The 20,988-nt window shown below is 35.1% G+C and overlaps 1 protein-coding gene across 1 annotated transcript; it reads right to left on the minus strand.

Moving 5' to 3' along the window:
• Nucleotides 1-984: 984 nt before the first annotated feature.
• Nucleotides 985-19,792, minus strand: LOC116032164 (protein MOR1-like). Its single transcript, XM_031274597.1, has 54 exons — nucleotides 19,404-19,792; nucleotides 19,157-19,262; nucleotides 18,952-19,075; nucleotides 16,692-16,771; nucleotides 16,427-16,604; nucleotides 16,268-16,332; nucleotides 15,997-16,079; nucleotides 15,761-15,846; nucleotides 15,524-15,637; nucleotides 15,191-15,310; nucleotides 14,216-14,318; nucleotides 13,379-13,515; nucleotides 12,897-12,962; nucleotides 12,695-12,806; nucleotides 12,556-12,605; nucleotides 12,041-12,112; nucleotides 11,826-11,930; nucleotides 11,620-11,725; nucleotides 11,357-11,469; nucleotides 11,153-11,240; nucleotides 10,946-11,046; nucleotides 10,576-10,683; nucleotides 10,372-10,477; nucleotides 10,215-10,294; nucleotides 9,994-10,140; nucleotides 9,795-9,870; nucleotides 9,576-9,700; nucleotides 9,372-9,482; nucleotides 9,146-9,295; nucleotides 8,974-9,048; nucleotides 8,788-8,869; nucleotides 8,581-8,702; nucleotides 8,399-8,500; nucleotides 8,246-8,320; nucleotides 8,059-8,154; nucleotides 7,876-7,977; nucleotides 7,618-7,719; nucleotides 7,038-7,220; nucleotides 6,821-6,932; nucleotides 6,446-6,522; nucleotides 6,256-6,335; nucleotides 6,020-6,079; nucleotides 5,758-5,905; nucleotides 4,419-4,541; nucleotides 4,249-4,326; nucleotides 3,966-4,124; nucleotides 3,674-3,832; nucleotides 2,967-3,064; nucleotides 2,666-2,822; nucleotides 2,475-2,588; nucleotides 2,213-2,308; nucleotides 2,013-2,084; nucleotides 1,672-1,948; nucleotides 985-1,589 (listed from the first exon to the last, which is right to left on the minus strand). Exons 1-54 carry the CDS (start codon nucleotides 19,561-19,563, stop codon nucleotides 1,318-1,320), a joined length of 6,093 nt encoding a protein of 2,030 aa, XP_031130457.1. The 5' UTR covers nucleotides 19,564-19,792; the 3' UTR covers nucleotides 985-1,317.
• Nucleotides 19,793-20,988: the final 1,196 nt, after the last annotated feature.

The raw sequence follows: 20,988 nt of genomic DNA on the forward strand, positions 1-20,988 counted from the left end.
AAATCAAAATTTGAAGGGTAGTTTGCAAGCTTATTCTCTAATTTATTGAATACTATATAATACTGAGAATAACTAGCTGATTTTGAGACCGTTTGGCGTTTGTAAAGAATTTCACACTTACGTCACTAAATTACAAAGTTTTGAGTCAGACTTATCTCCCTTTTTTTGGTTACAATGAAGAAAGGGAGAAAAATAAACAAAGAATAAGATACACGAATCTGGGAAGGGAAACACTAGTAATATTGGCAAAGAGTAGCAAGTCCAAGCCCTCTTAAGGGTTTTTGAACACTTTGAAGATCTATGTAGGAGAAGGTTTTTGAACACTTTGAAGATCTATGTAGGAGAAGTCATGATGAGTTGTCATCCAATCTGTACAAACATTCAATTAATTTCATATGAACGTGTATGCAACTACCACTCCAGTCACGTCTTATCAAACCCCATAAATGAATATCATACATCAATTGGGGCTGGACCAAATGAGATTAGAACCATGTAAAATGTTTTGAAAATGAGGTTAATCTACGTTAGGTGAAACCTTAAACTCCACACACACACACACAAGCATTTATATTTGTGAGTGCACAGTGCATAGAGACACTGAGAGATCAACAAAGGAGGATGTCCAAGAATGAAGTGGATTTGACAGGTATGTTAGACAATGCATGGGGTCTAGTCCAGCTGGGTAGGGATGACTAGACATGATGGAAGATTCTTGTGGATATGGGCATACACCATCTGTTTCGACATATATGTGTATGTGTATGTGTGTGTTTGTATATATCTCTATATATCCTCAATTATTTTATGAGGACTTTGTATTCTTCCTGCTTCTGTCTGTGTTTTACTGGTCATTCCCCTAGTGCGGTTGGTTTTCGACATCACATTTGCTTCCTCCTCAATTATCACTCCATACAAAATATTTGAAATTATCTTCCCATACAAAAGGATAGAATTTAATATAAGCAGAGATACTTAAAAAAGTGTTGAAAAACATGGTTTTCCTTTAATATAAAATATTTGGATGTTTTACTATAATCATACATTTGTTTCTAACAAAATATGAGAGCCACGCCAACTATTTGATACATTGAACAAAACTGGGATTATCAGAGAAATCCCTGAAAGGATTTTGATAATGGTAGTAGCAACAAAAAATGATAAACCTACATTATATACAAAAGTAACCCAATCGAGGATGGGTATATAGCACACTGAAGCATTAGCCTATGCTGCAAAATTAAGATGAACACACCATGGGGGGATTTGAAGATCTCATCGTATGAACTATGAAGCTCTGTTTTATCCTTTTCTTTCCTAAAGTGGTTCGAGAGAGCCGTTTTTTAGCCTCTCCATGCGAGCCTGAAGCCCAGAGAGGGCCTTTTCATCCATGGGTAGAACCCCGCTCTGCTGGGGATTTCCACTGATAGTATGTTCAGCGGCTGAAGGAAGTTGATTCGAGAGTCCATGGCCGAAGTTCCCATTCATGGCCATTAATGGTCTGTTTCCGGGATCTGGGTTTCCGGCAGCTGCTGCCAATTGGATGCTCTTCATTCTTTCCCTTATAGCATCTAAAGTTCCACTAGACACTGAGGTGGGCATAACTCATTATCTATCCACTAGAAGGTGAAACAAGAGCAATATCAAAGGATAAAAGTAGCACAAGTATACCTGCAGAGGGAAATTTTTCGATTCTGTGTTCTCCTGGTTGCAGGTGCAACTCTGATGAAAGCACTACATTATTAGTTCTTTCCTCGACATAAGATGGCGGTAGACTGAAGTTAGTGGGTTCTGATTTGGAGTTTATGGATTTTGAATCACCCAGAGGGTTTGTATTTACAGGAAATACAGGGCTAAATTTTGGGGAAGATACATTTAGCACTACAGGTGGAGGCGTTGATATAGGAACGCTAGAAGGTGTTCTTCCTGCTGCTGCATTCTTCTCCATCTGCAGTATCCACAAATTAGAAAAGTATGATGACATTGGGTGTAACCAAAAATTCAATACCAACCTGAGCTAAACCATCTCTAATATAAGTTCGGAACGCTTCACTGGCATTCTGCAGCTGAGCAAATATGTCAACCTGAATCATATGGAAAAACCTTAGCATGATTGTATATCACCCACAACAAGTTTAAAGGAATACTTAAAAATAGATCCAAATAAATTTTTTTAAAAACACTCTTGCATAATGAGTGCAGCAGCAATTACTTTGGGATATAATTGTGTGATTCTATATAACTCGTAGAGACCAATGCTGCAGGTCTGTTTATCCCCAATCTTCTTGAATATAGCAGCCAATTCTAGCTGCAAGGGGCATAAAGAGCAACAGAAATGGTTTTAGAAAAGTTGCAGAATACAGAATATATATGGAAAAATGAGAAAACACGGATATCAGGACATAAGAATATGAAAAAAGGAGTAAAATGTAGCATATGCAATCAAAAGACAACACAAGTGTACAAAATAATACCTTCAGTTGTGCATCAGCAGAATGGGTTGCAGGTGTGGGATTGTTTGCAGCAGAATCACCCCAATGATTCTGGCCGGGTACAGAGGGAGTCAACATTCTTGCAGCTGCCAATGTCTGTCAAGGTAAATTCAATTAGAAAAGTGCATAGGTGACAGTTCTAGAAGAACAAAGGAATGCTGAAAAGTGACAACCTGAAGATTAAGATCAATGTACGCAAGAATAATAGGCGGTGGTTGCATGTCAATTGGTACCATAGAAAGATGACCCTTTATGGAAGTTCCACGGAGCTTAACAAGTTCATGCAGAACAGTTTTTACCATTCGCAGTGGTTTGTCATCCGCTCCAGCTCTTTGCACAATCAGAAAGTTAAAAGGAAGCAGCAAGGGAAGGTATTCAATTAGTCCAAAATGACCAGCAATTTAATGATGAATACAAGAAGAATCTCAATTAACAAGACAGGACATGCAGCATATTAGAGATAATCACAGTTACCTTCTGCGGATTTCTTCCATGCCAAGTTCTTGTAGGTATATGTGGATGCTTTGGAGGACCCGATCAAGATCCACATCATGAATAGTACTTTGAAGCACCTAGCATATAATAGTAATCACAATATCACATCAACAGTGAAATATAAAGGTTGTACCTAACCTTCTAATTTTTTAAACTATGCCTAATCCAACTTCATTTCATTTATGAATGTAGAGAATGACTAAAACTACATGAAAGCAATATTAATAAAGAATTAAGAGTGGTGACAAGATCCCAATATCCGAGGAACAAATTTGAGAAGCATAAGAAATATAGAAACCCTAGGGTTTGCCCTAATGTGTAGCACATTTTGCAGCCCATTACATGCCTATAGAATCATGTGTTTTCAAAAACTTAAAAGTTCATCAATTTCTTACTGGTTGGTAAATATGTTAATGGACCAAATTACACAAAAAGTACTGCAAAAGCATCATCCATGAAGATCACAAAACATGACAGCAGGTTATAGTTGTAAAACTTGTATTATGCTCCAGTTAAAAGTAAATTATAATCAAGACAGCACACCCTATTTTGAAAATTTCCAGCTTCGTCAGGATATTCTGTGTGATCCAGTATAAATATAAGGCTGAGTAATATTACTGGAAAGAATGACAGACCATAATCAGGACCTATAACTCCTCAAAAAAATTACAAGTAAAAAGCATTACCTTTGTAAGTTTGATAAGACATTTCACGACCAAATCTGAGAACTTCTGGTTTCTAATAGCAAGGGAATCATGTGTTACTGGAGATGGCCACCTTGATGGGTTCAGTGGCCGTAAGAGATTAATAAGCACAACAAACGATGAAGTTCGATCAGCATTATCCTACAACGAGTGACCACTAGTAGTAAGAAGAACAGAAAATGCAGAAAATGAATCAGCCAGAAAAAGATACTCATAGATATAACACAGGCAGTAGCCAGGCACATATGTATTATATTTTCAATATCAACTGTACCAAGATCTTAAGCATCAGAACATTCAAGGCTTTCAGAAGTTGACTTCCATCATCCATATGGGGAACTCTTTCATCCAGAAGCCAAAGCAAAAGCTCAGTAATGAGAATATCAAGGGTGCTTTCCTTGACTGTGTAAGCGAGAGGTTTAATTTGAAATGTCTGTAGAAAGGGGGATAAAAACAGAAGATGATATCAGTTTATGATACACAGATAATTCCAAAGAATGCAATTTTCCCTCCAGAAAAGTTGAAGAAATATCAATGGAGAGTAGGAGAAGCTTTGCCTGCATAAGTGTATTGAGTACATATTTACAAGACCTAGACGAGGCACCCATCAGGCTGAACTCAAAAGTCTTGCCAACCTGCAGAAAACACCAACCAAAGGCAAGATACAAGTGTTAGTCCCAAAATGAAAGATGCAGTTAAGTAAAATGCTAATTAAAGCATCGCTCACCTTATTTGCTAAGCACAATACAAGCCTATCAGCATCCTTTAGAATTTCATCCATTCCACTGCCCTCAGGGTCATTCATAGCCATCAGCAATTCATGGCATACGACTTTCATTCCTTCAATGGACTGCAAAAAATATCAAATTTCCAAATTACAACATTATTCATTGACCTTTACAAAATCAAAATATAGGCAACACCTAGGTGTGGAGTCTAATGGTAGCCTCATTGTACACTATCTTGTTGCTTGATAATGCAATTATCGAGTATAAATGCAAAATAAAACTCATGCATAATCATTAATGTGTTTGGCCCATATTGTAAGGAGGCAAGTTGAAGATATATAAATATATATGAAATAATAAATGCGCATTCCACTAAAAGCTCAAGCTTTTAGTTAAGGAACATATTATTCAATATCAGTGAATAGCTAAAACACCTTATTACCTGAACCATTTCTAACTTAATGTCTAATTTTGTTGTCTTTGAATACACAAGTACGATTTTTTCCTAGTAATTTGTATCAAATCTTAAGCAGCCTAATCACAAAGGGGTTGATGTATTAAAAAGCTTCATCTCTTTAATCAAGCCCTTCTTGAATTCATTTGCTGATCTGTTATCTAAGATGTGCAAGGTCAGGATCAGTTGGTCTAATTTATTCATTTGAAAGTAGGTAAATGGTCAAAGAATTAAATTTGGGAAGATGTTGGTGCACAGATTGCACCCTTACAAGTTACATTTCTGCCCTGTTTTGTATCATTCAAGATCAGTCAAGCAAACGTGGTATCTCATTTATTCACCTTTAAATTGGGAGATTTTTTGGATTCTCAATTTTCATAGAGGCCTTGAAGATTGGGAATAGGACAACTTCAATTCTTGCCAAAATTCCGTTCATAAAGAGTTCATAGTGGGATAAAAAACAAGATGATCGCTAAACCAGAAAGTGAAAATTCAAAGATCTTTTTTTTTCATACTTGTGGAAAGACTCCTATTAATTTTCTTTATTTGATTGACTTCTAGTAAAATCTTGTCTAGTTTAGTGCCTAAATTGTGATTTGCAAGCTGCCTATTTCCTGCTGTGCAATCTTAGGACTATGGGTGGCACCCTCAAGTTTGTTGAATTCACTCTTAAACAGTACACAGCCTTTAAATTTAGTGGGGTGTTAAATGCATCAATAGGTCAAACTCATGATTTCTGTTATCTGTTCTATCTAATTCTGCAAACACAGGGTGCAGTCCAATTGTTATATAACGTGAAGATAGAAAATAAATTCCCAAGACATCATTAAAAACCTAGAATTATACAGAAGGTTAAAAAAACATACAAAATCATCAAAACAAACCTGTTCTGGTGAACCATAAACTATAATATCCAGAGCTTCATTCCAGTCTGTGGGGCCATTTGCAGCAGAAGCTGGTAAAGGCACTTGATGCCTCTCCAAAGGAACCTCATGCCTTCCTTTTGGATGCTCAGTTTGGTTATAATTATCACTGATTTAGAAAATGGGAGGTTAAAACAATATCCATACATACAGCTATTTAAAACAATATCCCTGAGAAGCCAACCTCCTCCACCCCCAACACACATTTGAGGGGAGTTCATACCTATTGAAGATTGGACCAGAGGACTTGAAAACTTCACCACTTGGTTCTGCCAAATCAGACCTAAATATCCAAAATTAAACATGTAAATTTTCAAACACCTGAAACAGAATTTCAGTTTGTTCTAATTACTGAAGTGCAATATATCACTCTGATAAAGAAGTAACACATATAATCTTGTTAACAAAATATGTCAGTACATAACGCTGGAAATTGAAGCATTCATAACAAATACATACCCATTATCTCGCACCGAGCGCCTTAAAGCAGCCCTTGCTTCCCCAGGCTTGCCCTCCTTTCTTTTATCCATCTCTCGAGCCTGAAAATATTAATTTATACAGAGACTGGTAGGCTACAGGAAACCCCATTTATAGACTGCTAATAGGCATTGGGGGAGGGGAACACAATACAGCAAAGAGATTAACCAACCTTCCATTTAAATCTATCATCTAACATGCTTCTCTGAGCCTCTGTTATCTTTCCCACATATCTCCAAATGTCATCACCTAATACATATTCACAGAACAGAATTCAAATGAGAATAATAATACATAACAGTATGCATGAAAGACTTGTGAACAAAATAGAAAACAAGGTACCAAGATACAACACCTAATACATATTCACAGAAGAGAATTAAAATAAAAATGATAATACAATAGATAACAGTAGGTATGAAAGACTTGTGAACAAAATACAGAACAAGATACAAAAGGGTTCTTTTGGAAGTTCATTCCCTCTGCTTCATTTGAAGATGCAAAAATGTCAAATAAAAGCAAGCATTAAGGTCAAAAAGAAGCACACCTAGTATTTTGTAACCAGTAGCCATAGTATTTAAAGCAGCTTTCCGAAGTTCACCATCCCGCTCTGCAGTCAAACTTGCAACAATTTGCAAGGATTTTAACTGTCCACTAATCTGTCAGTGACAAGATAGTGTTAATAAAAAGAAGAGCTAATTTCAGTCAAAATTTAATTTAAAAGAAATTTATTATTTTAAAAAAAAATATTATATAGAATTTGCCTCAGCGCCATGGTTGTCAAGCAAGAAGCCAACAAGGTCTACACACTCTATCCGAGTTCGATTGTTTCTAGAACGCAGACCCTCCAAAATATAGGGAAAAGTCTTTGATGCAGAGTATGTGTAAATAATTTTCTTCATTAGCACCCGCATTTTCTCTCTAACTTTTTCAATGTTATGTCCAGACTGTAAGGGTAAAAAAATAATCATATAAAATGTCAGTACTTTTAAAATTTAAACAATTAAATTGAAAAAGATATTTAGAAGCCCATTCATCTTCTGAAATAAGAGTATGTTGTATATATTTCACTTATTGATTCACTACACACTGATTACATATATATACATCTAAGGATGGAGACAAATGGGGACACTTTTCCTGAAAAAAATACACTAACTACACCCCTGGAAACACTCCAGGAAACACTCCAGATTTTGCTCCATAATATTTCACACATCTATAATTTTATCACTTCTTTTTTTAGGTTCTTTCTTTACACACACACACACACACACAAAAAAGTATAACCATCACGAAAGGCGAAAGCCAATAAACTTTATTTAATGGAAAGATCAAAAGGACCTTCTCAACCAAGCAAGGAAGAAAAATGGCAGCTTCAGCTTCTGTCATGGTGTAGCCTTCATTCTTTAACATGTCAAAAAGCTCTGGAAGAAATTCCAGCACCTATCAGAATTATGGAAGAAATATTACATGAAAGAACAAAAACAATGAAAAAGATGAAGGAAAAACGCAGAAAATAATCTGAATTACTTAGTCATAAAGTTCAAACAATGTCAAACCAGGAAAAAAGATTTATGTAGTATAAAAAAGAGATATAACCTTCAATAAGCATGATGTGTTAGATTCACAGAATCTCAAGACAAACCATCGTAAAACAATGTCAAGAATTGCAATTATTTCCTTCCCAATGGAATGAAGTGCCTGAAAATATGAAGGGTAAGATGTTAAAAAAGGTCCATTTCAAAAATCTGTGGCAATACAAGAAATTGCAACAAAACATACCTTCTGTAGCATTTCAATCCCATCAACTTGCTTCTTGAAGTCTGTACTTAAAAGCCTCTTATGGAAATCTTCCCTTAGGTACTTCATCAAATCACTCTGTAAATAGAGAAACAGCAAAGACTTGAATATTAAAACTCAGAAATGAATTAAACATGAATCTGAAAATAAGCATTCAACAACTACAGACCTCAAGATCTTGAATCTGCTCAAGTCGTAGCTCCTCAAATTTGAATCGGCGAACAACTATTCTCTCTCTCTCATCCTGGTATCAAATTTAAGCAATCAATATCATATTAAGTATAAAGTATGTTCCTGACTCATTATGTCCCCTCTGTTCTACCTTGTTTGAGTCCTTGACATTTATCAAAGCTTGTGACAGGATAGAGATGTCCTGAATAGCCACATTGGACTCTTGCCTTGAGCTCTTTGTCGAAAGAACTCTCTGTACAAAAATATAATAGTCAATATACAAACATACATGCATATATGTGTGAACATGGCAGTTAAGCATCTAAAACATACTGAAGATCGAACTCTGCTTCCTTGTCGAGAAGCATGGTCACCAGGACCGCTAGGCTTTCCAATCTTCGAACTGGTTTTGGTTGTTGTCCCAGTTGAAATTGTTATTCCAGATTCAATTGTGTCTGAATACAAACAAGCAAATCAGAACCAAGAAAAGATAACAGACAGGGAAAATAAGAATAGACTTATCAGGGAATTGAAAGACACCATGCGGAGCCCCAAAAGGTTTGAGCCGTTCAATAACAATTGCTAAAGCAGGTCCCTGAATATCTCTCAAGTTTTTGGTCACCTACACAGGACAACAAAGCAAACCCGGAAAAAATTGCAAATAAATAAAATGGATAAATAAAAAGAACAATGAAGAGGAGATTGAAAACATTTGCAGCTCTGTACCATTTCATGTCCACAAATTCTTAATATTTCAGCAAAGAAAACTTCTGCAGCTTTACGAACATCAGCTGATTTATCCTATAAAGAGACAACAAAATCTCATTTAGAATCTTAGGTTACACAGAAGGAATTGGGAAATTATATAATGATGTGATTATTAGTTTTAGCGGGATACCGTCATAGCAAATGCAGCAGGTTTTAGAAGATGCACAGCGTCAGGAAATTGTTTCAATCCACCAAGTTGTCTGGACAACCAGTCAAAAAGATCCTTTCGCCCCTCAGCACCCATTTTTGAATCAATTAATGCAGCGGTGATATAAGGTATCTAGAAAGAACATAATTGTCATGAAGGTAACAAACCATTGGTAAAACATATAAAACATTAAGAAAATTGTGGTCACCATTTTATCGAGATGAACAGCAGCTACCCAAGAATCGAGTGTACTCAAAGTACACTCTCTCATGTGCTTTTTATTATCACCAAGACATTTTAAAATGTCTGTGAGAACTCCCTGCAAAAGAAAACACAACGTGAATTAATTTAATAACTAAAATGACAGAGAGGTAAGGGCAAAAGAAAGAAGAAAATTTGTAGGAAGGTATACCTTGCTTGATTTCTCAACTGCAGGTCCCATTGCAGATGCAACACTACCAAAAGTAGACAATGTTGCCATAACTAGATTCTTGTTGCTGTCAAGCAGTCGGCCTCTAAGAGCACCAAACAGCTCTCCTACAAATACCAATCCACATACAAACAGCATTCAAAACGAAGTTTTACAATTATATAATAACAATCACCTTACATATTGGCATGACTACCCTACCAGTTCCAGAAGGTTGAATTCGTCTATTGGCCTCTTCCAAGATCTTATTTACACTTTCAATAGATTCTTGACGGATCTGGAGCAAGAAAAGAGTACATAGTGAATGAATTATTCCAAAAAAAACAAAAAACAAAAAAAGAAAAACAAAAAAAAAAAAAAAAAACAAACAAACAAAACAAAACAAAACCTAATAGACTACCTTCCAATCTGAACTTTCAAAGCCCTTTAGCAAGGCAGGTGTAATCTTGCCACTAATGTCTTCACGAGGCAGACTATCTAGCCCACCACTAGACACTGATATGGGATCTGATGTCTTCACTGTCCTCTTTGGGGCAGCAGAAGCACCCTGCAAACAAACCAAGTTACAATATTACATAACAAAATCAAGTTAAGAAGAAAGAAAGTTAAACTAGACCAAACCTCAAATGGATTCTTTTCACATTCTGCATCGAGAGCACTAAGAAGAGCAGGTTTTACATCTGACAGGAATCCCTTGATATCTGCACAAAGGGAAAGTCCATTTTAGCCTCAGCAAGATGCTCAAAGCATTCAGAAGTTTCAGAAGCAGACATGTCACCTGGACCAACAAATTTGTGTAAAGTCCCAATAAGTTTTATGGTAGCATTCCGTGTGGCAGCAGCACTGGATTGCAAACCAATTTCCTTGCAAAAATCAATTAAATCCTGGCAATGCAAATACAATTAGAAACAAAACATCCAAATTGGTTTGTAATCAATGCACAGGTTGACCAAATAGAGTATAGTAGGCAGGGTAAGATCACCTTAAGTTTTAGAGAAGAGACGCCAAAATCATCAACTGCTGTGACCATCCATAGTATGCCTTCACTAAGAACTTTAGGATTCTTATGCTCTTTCAGAATTTTATAAAGCTAAAATAAATTAAAATTAAGAAATTAGCAAATTCAAATAATGCAGAGCACACTCCCACCACACAAGCATATCACATTATCACATAGTTTAAAGATTAAGACCATGCAGATGTCAATATTCTTGGATGCCAACATAGCAAACATTACATGTTGAATCAAGGAAGAAAATTTTCTGAAGTTGGTTTGCACAAGCACAAATTAATTTGCATCTAAAGCCATTAAGCACAACAGTACCAATGCATGTAAGTTAAATGGTACATACCCTCTCAAAAACAAATCCTGGACCCACAGCTTCACAGAAACTAGTGAGGCATTTCATGGCTTGAGCACGAGTTTTAATATCAGCTACTCTTTCAGCAATGCCTGTAACACCACATGCATAGTTTAGCAATACGAAGACAAAAAGCACAGCAAATTTGGCAGAAGCAAATAAGAGAGTGGGAATGGAAGAGAAATAAATTAAAGTGACCTTGAAGGCATAGCACGACACATTTTTTTGGAAGCTTTGATGCTTTTGAGGCAATGTGGGTAATAACATCAATAACCTGCTGCTGGACCTGCACTTTTCGCCAGAGAGAGTGATTAGATGGCCTTTAGCCAATTCACATGCGCATGAGAATCTGAAGATTGATTATTTTGCAAAACTAAGGAAAACATTAGAAAAAAGTGGCACCTGAACATTTTTTTCACTCCATCCCGGAACAGCGGATAGCAAACGAATTAAAAGCTCTACAGACATATCAAGTTCTGGTAGTGCTTCAACTTTTTCTTTAAATGACACAATAGCTGCAAAGAGAAAGACAAATTCAAACAACTTTCAAATTAAATTTGAACACTTTTCAAGTTCCATAAAGCATAATAGTTTTGAAGATAATATGGAAGAAACGAAATAAGATTGGTAAGCACAACAAATTTTTAGGGTATATGAAATAGAACCTTCAAGCCTCTCTTTCCACGCTGAACTCTTCAATTGTGATATTATCTCTGCTTGTATAAGAAAACCCAATTTGCTTTCGATCTCTTCAAGACTCATCTCTGCAGGCTATACAAAATAAAAATGTCAGAAAATTAACCATATAGATATCGAACACTGGTATTAAAATAAAAATAAAAATAAAAAAATAAAAATATTAGCTATTCACCTCAACATCTTCAATTTCCACAGGCTTGGAAGTTTTTGATTGCCCACCTCCCTCTACCTTTTTAGTTGCACCAGATTTTGAAGGTGCTGCTTTCTTATTAGCAGGCTGTTAAAATAAAATAAAATTAAAAATAAGAACATACAGAACAAGCCTTTCACATTGATGTTTTGACCTTTTGTTTTAGAAGAGAGTGCATGTCATAAAGTATAACTTACAGCTGCCTGAAGAGGTTTTTTTCCACTCAGCATGCTAGCTGCTGAACGTCTAACAAATGAACCATCTGAAGCCTAAAAATCAGACAGAAAAAGCCACTAGATTTTTATTCAAACCTAGTTGCATATACATTCCTAAAAAAGAAGATTACCAGAAAATAATGACAATATAAAAGATCTTTAACAAGCCCAATTGCCAAGAAACATCCAGCAAAACAATGAAAAAAGAACCAAATCATAATGCCAATATTTTGGCTTGATGGGACTCGGGTAAGAAAAAGGCACTTGGAAAGAAAAATAATGCCAATATATGATGAATATTTAATACTGAAAGATAGACTTAGTGCCACACAAACCAATAAATAAGACATTTTAAAATTTCCAAGATGAAATATTTCATAATTTGTATAATTTCAGTTCCATATCAAGATTAAATTCATTACAATTTCCAATTTATTTATCTGTTACTACATGATAAATTATCAAAAGAAGCAATAACTGATTAGAAAAGAGACTACCTCTGACAAAGGTACACTTGCCCTAGATGATGGTGCTGCACCTGTAACTTCTATAGCAAATAAGGGGAGAGAGAGTCAGAATAAGCAAATTGAAATACATTGGGCATAATGAAATGAAAATCACTTGGGAATTTCAAACCTGTGACAGTAGATTCACCACCACCAGACCCTGTAATCATTTCAGAAAGCTTCTTCTTTCTAACATCATCAAGTTTCTCAATTGACTTCTCTAGTGGTCTCATACCAACCAACTACAATGAGAAAAACATTATTACATAAAAAGACAATTGTGGACCAATAGAAAGAAAATTGATAGAGAACTGCCTTCGCATTAAACATACCTTAGCAATAGCTGCCAAAGTTGAAAATGCAGCATCTCTAACCTCAGGTGTTCCATCATTTAGGCACTATCAAAACCAATTGAATGTGTAACATGATGTCAAAAAGGATAAATATCACATTCTTACACACACAAACACACACAACTAATCCAATACTATATTTTAAATTGGAAATAACAATATTCAAACTCAGCAATGTTTTCCAGAAATTCTGATACCATTATCCAGTGTCATATACCAAATAAGGAATCCAAACCTAAAAACATGAACATCATTGTAAACAGATAATACATCTTCTAAGCAGAACTATTAATCAAATCCTTTCTTTAACAACAATATGGCATAAATTCCTAATAAAACTTGAGTTGATAGAAATCCAGAGACATTTGAAAAAATGCCATGCATCATAAAAAAGCGAAAACAATTAACTAAAACATCAATATTATCAATAACTATATAAAAAATTAAAGCAATTACCATACCTCCATAGAAATGGCAACATATTCCTTCTGTACTTTGACAATAACAGCCTTGCTGCTCGTTTCAATGCAAAATGTAACCCAATTTAATGTCAAAGATCGAACTAGTGGAACTTTATTTTTCGTAGCCGTCTTAATATCTGCAACAATATATAATATGTTCAGACAGAATTTAAATCAAGAATTGATAAAATCATATAATCAATGCAACGGAAATGTTGTGGGGGGACAGGTAAATCCTACTCCTAGTCTCCTACAAGTCAATATGTTTTATTGCCCCCACTTTGAATGGGAAAGGTGATTGGTACATGCAGATGGACTTGATTGCTCATATCATCTTTCTTAACTTTTCAAGGGACGAGAATGCAGATTTAAGATAATAAATCCACTCGTGTTTCAATACTTTATTTCAATCATCCAAACAAAGAGGAAAACTTTTCTTCCTAAAATTGAGAAAATAATTTAAAATAAGCAATAATGTAAGATGGTTTTTCAAGTAAGAGATGCAAGACATACTCTCCTACAAGAACACAAAAGGGGTTTTGCATAAAATAGTACCAACTACCAACCAGGAAAGAATAAATAACTTACGCAATGGTTGAGGATTATTATAACACAGAACATGGGAATGCAGCATCGTTTATATCAACCATACTTGGAAAGAATATGCCCATCTTAGATATAAAATGTAATGCAACAAATTTCTGAACTAAGTCACTAACTTTCCTCAATTTTTTATTAGTAGCTTAGCAGTTCATTAAAAGCAACTAGCAAAGGTTTTATATATATTTATTATTTATTATTTATTATTTATTATTTTAAAAATAAAAAACCCCTTGCCTTCAACAATGTCTGCAAGATTTAAACACCCTGATTTGTAGATTGCCTGGAGCGTCTGCGTAAGTGAATCCATCATAGCAGGCTTTTTCTCTTTCAACTTTTCCTGTTTAAAAAATATTAATTTTTTTACAAACAAAACTCAAAAAAAAAAATGAAATTTGATCATGGATGAAAGTCATCACACTCAATGAATAACACCCACGTAACCAAAAGTTTCGCACCATTTAAGGCACATTCTATTGTACCATAATTTCTCTCCACTCCTCTCAACACAAACACAAATGCTCCATTTGCTCTAATAACAAAAGGGAATAAGGACTTTTTGAAAATAATAACATGATAGAAAAGCAATTCCAGTGTATATTAGGGACAATAAGTTTACAAACACCCCATTTATGATATGTTTGCAAACATAAACAAGGAAAAGCAAGGACCACTTGGTCCACTTTCAGATCCCTTTTCTTTAAGAAGTATACTTTCTGATCCTCTTTTATACAACAGAAGACATTTTAAATACAACAAAATCAAAATGACCTGTGAATCACATACATTGCAAAATATCTACTGCAACTAACAGAAGCAACCAGCAAGAAAAAGTACCAAGGATGACTGGCCAGAAAACACTAGATGATCAAAAATCCTCAGAAAAAGTATGACATGAAATATAAAAAATAAAATAAATAAATAAAAAATAAAAATAAATAAATAAAAAGACTTCCATGGCCATTTAACCTGAGAAAATACTAAAATAGTGAATCTAAGAAGCTCTCAAAGGTTTGGGAAAATGAAAGACAACTTTAACATGACACAACAACCCTATTGTTCAAAAGAAATAATGAACCTCACTAGCATAAAAGCCCAACAGTAACAATAACAACAACAACAACAACAACAACAATAATAATAAATACAATGAAAAGAACAAAGCATACATCCACAGAACTTAACAAAATGGAAACTAGAATGCTGACTTACCAGTAAAACAGGCAACAACAAGCGAGAGCCCGCTGTAAAATGGGTTCTCAATCCCCTAGCAAGATTTCCAATTGCTTGGATGGCTTCAACTGCTACAGCAATGTTTACATCTACAATCAGCTGCAACATCAACAAATTGCAATATTACTTGGTAAACCAGAATAGCCATATAAAAATAATAGTAAGGCAAAGGTACTAGTCAAATGAAAAAATCAATAATCAATAATCAGGATAAGAAATAGAAGCACTAATATAGTCTTGAATTCCTTATCTAGCAACAGAGGATCCTAAACACAAGACATTGTGATTAAATCAATTTTGTTAGGTAGAGACCTTCTTCAGCATCCGACAAATTTCAGAAAAGTCACCCGGTGCTATTTTCTTTGTTGAAGCAAGTTTAGTTAACTCAGCAACAGCTTCCTTTCTTTCCAACCATTTGGCAGCTTTCTAGAAAACAAAATAATTCATTGGCAAGGATTGTCCCTCAGTAACACAAAAAAGGGGTAAAAACATTAAAAGGTTAAAATAATAGGTAGTGGAGTTAAACAATTGGGAAAACAGTGCACCTACCACTCCTTCCCAAAAACCCGACTTCTCAAGAGGAGTCAAAATATCAACCGGATCTACAAGCTCATACTCATCTATCTCCTGCGGAACTGCCCAAAAACAAAAGGCAGTGCATGTCAGGACCAGACATATTCTACATTACAGGCTCCCACTACAAGCTTCAAGGTTGCTCATTCTAGTTTCAAGCAAGCATCATAACCACACTAACTAGCCAAGGAACATCAGAACAATTTACATACTTTCTGCAACAGATTCTTCAGAATGGCCAGAGCCAGCTACCTCAGGAACGGCACCCTGTTCTGGCTCCTTGTCTTGTTCAGATCTAACAACCATCAAGCCAAGGTTATTATAAGCCTCTCAAAAAAAAAAAAAAAACAAGAAAGGGAAAAAGAAAGACATTGATAAATTAAAAGCAAAAAACAAAAACAAAACAAAACAAAACAACACAAAACAAAACAAAACAAAAAAAATAACAAAAACAAAACCCCAAGTAGTAAGCCGAAATAATACCTTATTTTCCTAGTTGGCTTAGCAGATGCAGTGACATTAACAAGTTCAGCCTCCAATTCTTTTTTCTTAAAATGTCATAAAAGGAAGTGTTTTAAGATTCCACAACAAAAGTAAGCATCTAGCAAAACAATAACATAAACAATTAGGCAATCAACATACCATAGTGTCACGCATTTTCTCAAAAAGTATTGATTTCACAGGATCTTTGCCAATCCATCGACAAAGTTCCAGTGTAAGCCCCTTAGCACAAGCTCGAACATTCTGATCCTGATGGTCAAACAATTCAGGAAGCATCTTCAATATTCTCTTTGGTGGTACAATCTTCGCCCCAAATTCACTGTTCATTATTTTGGATAAATGTTACAATACTTCAAAGCACCAATAATTAACAACAAAATGTACAGAAGGCCAGTTTTCAGTGGACCTTAAGGCCTGAAACATAACATCTACTGCAGGAACAACAGCTTTGGCAACTTTATTTTTAATCGCTTTCTCCATTGCATCCTACAGAAAAACAAATACTTGTAAAGCGTAATAGCAATCTAAATTTCAAAAACAAAGAATAATCAAAAAATATCACAAGCAATTCCATGCTTTAGAAATATACTAATATATAGAAAGCATTGAGCAAATACTAATGGCAGCCACGAAAAATTATGAAGAAGCGCATAGCAAAAAAGAAAACATGAAATTGAGGCCTTCATTTCAAGTTCATTCACTGCAAAAAAGTTGCAGTCTACAGAGATCAATTACTATGCAATAATCAATTCCTTGCCAATATTAAATAATTAAAATAATATTTGGTACATCATCCAATTAGGTTTCCTAACATGAGCCAATTAAAAGGTTCCAAACTACATATCAAATTCAATCATAATATAATAATTCACGCCAAAACCATCTCCAGATTTTAATTTAGTTATCTTTGGAAATATTGAATATTCTACCTTCCTAGAATCTTCACATCATTTTATTCACAGGTCTTTTAAACTCTAATCAAACCTCTCATAATCAATATCCTCCGAGGATGAAATATTGTTAATTATAAATATATAGAATTACTAAATTGACATAATAAATACTTATATTAAAGAGAGTATTCAAAATGAATGATTTACCAAAAGGGACATCATCTCCTGTACGGCAGTGATTTCATAATGAAAAATAATTAGAATTTGAAAATGTAGAGAGAGAGACTAGCAATATGATATCCTCGTATTGTTCTTGTATCCTTGTGACAAATATCATTTCTGATGAATCAATTCATAAAATTTGTATTGCATATTCATCAAATGTGTAATTAGTACTAACAATTACCCTTACATGGGACAAAAAACAATATTGGAAGCAAAAGGCTACATATGTAGCTTAGAAGCTACTGAAGAAGTTGGTATAACTAACCTAATCTCCTTTTAATCTTTTATTACACCAAAATTTAGCATACCAAGCACTGTTGTAAAGGTCGGCCTAGGCTGCTGCCTAGGTGCCCCTAGGCCGAGGGGATTTTGGGGCTAGGCACCCTCAGCGCCCAACTCAGTCGGGTCAACTGAGTTTTTTTGCATTGTCAGGATTTTTATTTTTTTATTTTTTTATTTTTTTTGCTTTGATAGCCTAAATAAATGAAAGGCAAAAACTTTTTTTTTATTTATGTGCCTAGAGTCTACTTTTTATGCTTTAGTATTTATGCCTGAAGTAAATGAAAGGTTTCTATGCTTACTTTAAAGTACTCCGTAAATGAAAAGTCTTTTATGCTTTGGCAATGAAGCCTAAAGTAAATGAAAGGTCTTTAATGCTTTTATATTAAAGCCTAAAATAAATAAAAGGCAAAAAAAATTATTATTTTATATACTTAGGCACCTGCCTAGGGGCCCATCCACCGCCCGATGAGAGCCTAGCGCCTTTTACAACCTTGATACCAAGTCACTTTCACATCTTTGTAAACTAGGTGAAAGTTTGTAAGACCATATAGGTGAAACAGCTGAACAAGTATTATCAGCTCCTCTATGCAAATTAAGAACTAGAATAAGGTTAAAACGCAAAGGGGTGAAAACGAATGATAACCAAGACAGTATTATAACTTTTGCATTTGGCACCTCTCTAAAATGGATAAGAAAACTTCAAAGGAAAATTTTTATAAATTATGGATCTTGTTCAACAGACAGCAAAAAAAAAAAAAATTGGCGTAGGGCATCTATCTCAATTTTTCCTAACAAGGATCAACATGCTGATACTACATTAGCTAATAATCTGTGTCATGATTTTATCACTGAAGAGAGATTTCAAAGCCCAAAACAGATCTTGATTTAGTAGTACACACACTCTCTTACTGAAAATTTTGACTTCAAATTTTCTCAAAAAATATTCTTAGCTGCAAAGCTAGTCTTAGAATGCAGCCAAACAGGGTTGGCAAAGAATATTACAACATGCTAAATTCTCACTTTCAAGGTGCAAAGATATTTATCACCCTAAATATTAAATAGTGATTCAGCTAAATAAAAGTTACAAGCTTGCAAAAAAAAAAAGGATTGAAAGTTTATTTGGAGCAGGAATGTGGCCATTAAGGAAACAGTTTGAACAAACAATTGAGCTCTTCAAAGGGTTTCATTCAGCTTTGCAAATTTCAAAGCAGCTCGAATTAAGCAAAGAGAACGGTTAGGTACAATATAGTGATTAGTGACACTTACCAGGAATGCCTCAACTGCTTCCAATTCTACCCAAAGCAAAAACACAGCCTGTGCCTTCTCTACTGTCTTTGGCCTACCCGTCAAGCATTTTGCTACAACTGCATCACATATTTCCTTTGCATACCTATCCACCCAACAAACACTTCGATCAATCACATTTCCAATTCACACACCAATACATAATTCAAAAATAAATTTGCATTACCTTCCAACATCAGCATCGGCAGCTTTTAAGTAAGCTAATAGCGACTCAAGTGCCTTCTCTTGCACCGGCGCATTAGAATCCGCCACGGCCTTTTTGAAAAAATGTCCTAGCATACATTTCCAGCAAAAAAATTCAAAAAATTAAGGTATATCCACCCACATACGTACACTCATGGCGTATAATCCACAGAAAATGATCACAAATTGCGAAAGCAGATCTGATATCATATGATTATGGCTAAACCCACCGAATTCACGTAGGCGAGGGTCCTTGGGATCCGTGATAGAGCCGCACAGCTCCGCGAGGTCGATGTTGGCGTCATTTCTAACCTTCCAATTCTTATGAGTCAGCCGGTCCTCCCACGGCAGCTTCTTCGCCTCCTTCAATAATTTCTCGTCCTCCGACATTGCAACCTATCAAAATATCTATTCTATTCGCGCGCGCACGCAAGCTCAATATATATATAAACCTATAGATATGCCGCGACAAACTCGCATAAATAATTCGAAAACGCGAGGAGTGGAGGAGAGCAACGCCGTTGAATTGTTTGATTCAGGTCGCTCCGCCGATCGCCGGCGAGTCTGGTACGGAGGGTTGAGAGGAGGCGACGATACGTTTTCAAAAATGCACAGAGATATGACTGAGCTTGGAGGGTGGGTTGTCTAATTTGAGTTTCACGCTTCGGGGTCGCGAAATGACCAATCGCGGGTGGGGAGAGTGGCGGTCACGTGGAAGAGGAGAGTCGTCGAATTGCCTGCGGGGTGGAATGGGAGCGCGTGGTGGTTTGAGCGGTGTAGTTTGAAGAGGCAGTGGTGGGACCCGGTTTGTGGAGCGGGGACAAGACAAACTGCTTGTAAAAAATTTGGAATTCAAAATATCACAGAATTTTCATTAAGCAATGGAATTCAAAATGATGGGTCTAGTTTAATCATTAGTTGATGACTAAATAATAACTTTACTTTTTAATGATTTATAGTGATATTTATTGATGGGTTAGAAGGTTGCTCAATTAATTTTCAATTTATTAAAAAAAAAAAAGTTTAGAAGAAGAACAATAAAATTTTCTCAAAAAAAAAAAAGAACAACAATAAAAAAAAAATGATTTTTTTTAATACCTTATTCATTTGTGAGGTCCATTACAAGTTATTTAAAAAATAAAGTTTGCAAGACATGTAAGCAGCAAAAATAAACAAAAAATATATATATTTTACACAAAAATATGTCACATCATCTTGCAATTTGTAAAATTTATGAGATGAGAATAGTCTTAGGCTATTGTAGTTGCCTAAGTGCATGCATTGTTACGTCGTTTGCCAAGCCAACCACAGTGACCTATTTATAAAGTATCATCATGGCATTAATATATTTGAATTCAATAAATATGTTATGTTATGTTTTAAAACTATCTCACATATTTGTATTAATAACTTGTTATTGTATTTTATAGAGTTGTTTTAGCATATTTAGTCAACTATTTTTTTCGCACTCATTATATTTGACCTTACAATATAACAATTGTACTTGGACTAGTAATAATATTTGTTCTCCATCTATATTTTTACGTGGTATATACGCAAGGTCTTTGTTTCTTATATAATTTACCGTATCATACACGCTTATTAAATTGTACTATCACAGTTGAGGAGATAATTACTATATCAAATAATCCGTATGTTTTTTTATAATTAAGAGACCAAATTTCTAACATGTAAAATAAATAAGGGACAAAAAGGGACAAAAGTGAAAATTTTCTATACAACTTATGGCAAGTGATGATAGAATTGTTCATGTGATTTGGTTATATGAACCCCCCCCCCCCCCCCCCCCCCCCC

The sequence above is a fragment of the Ipomoea triloba genome, chromosome 10 (assembly GCF_003576645.1).
Source record: "Ipomoea triloba cultivar NCNSP0323 chromosome 10, ASM357664v1".
NCBI lineage: Eukaryota > Viridiplantae > Streptophyta > Magnoliopsida > Solanales > Convolvulaceae > Ipomoea > Ipomoea triloba.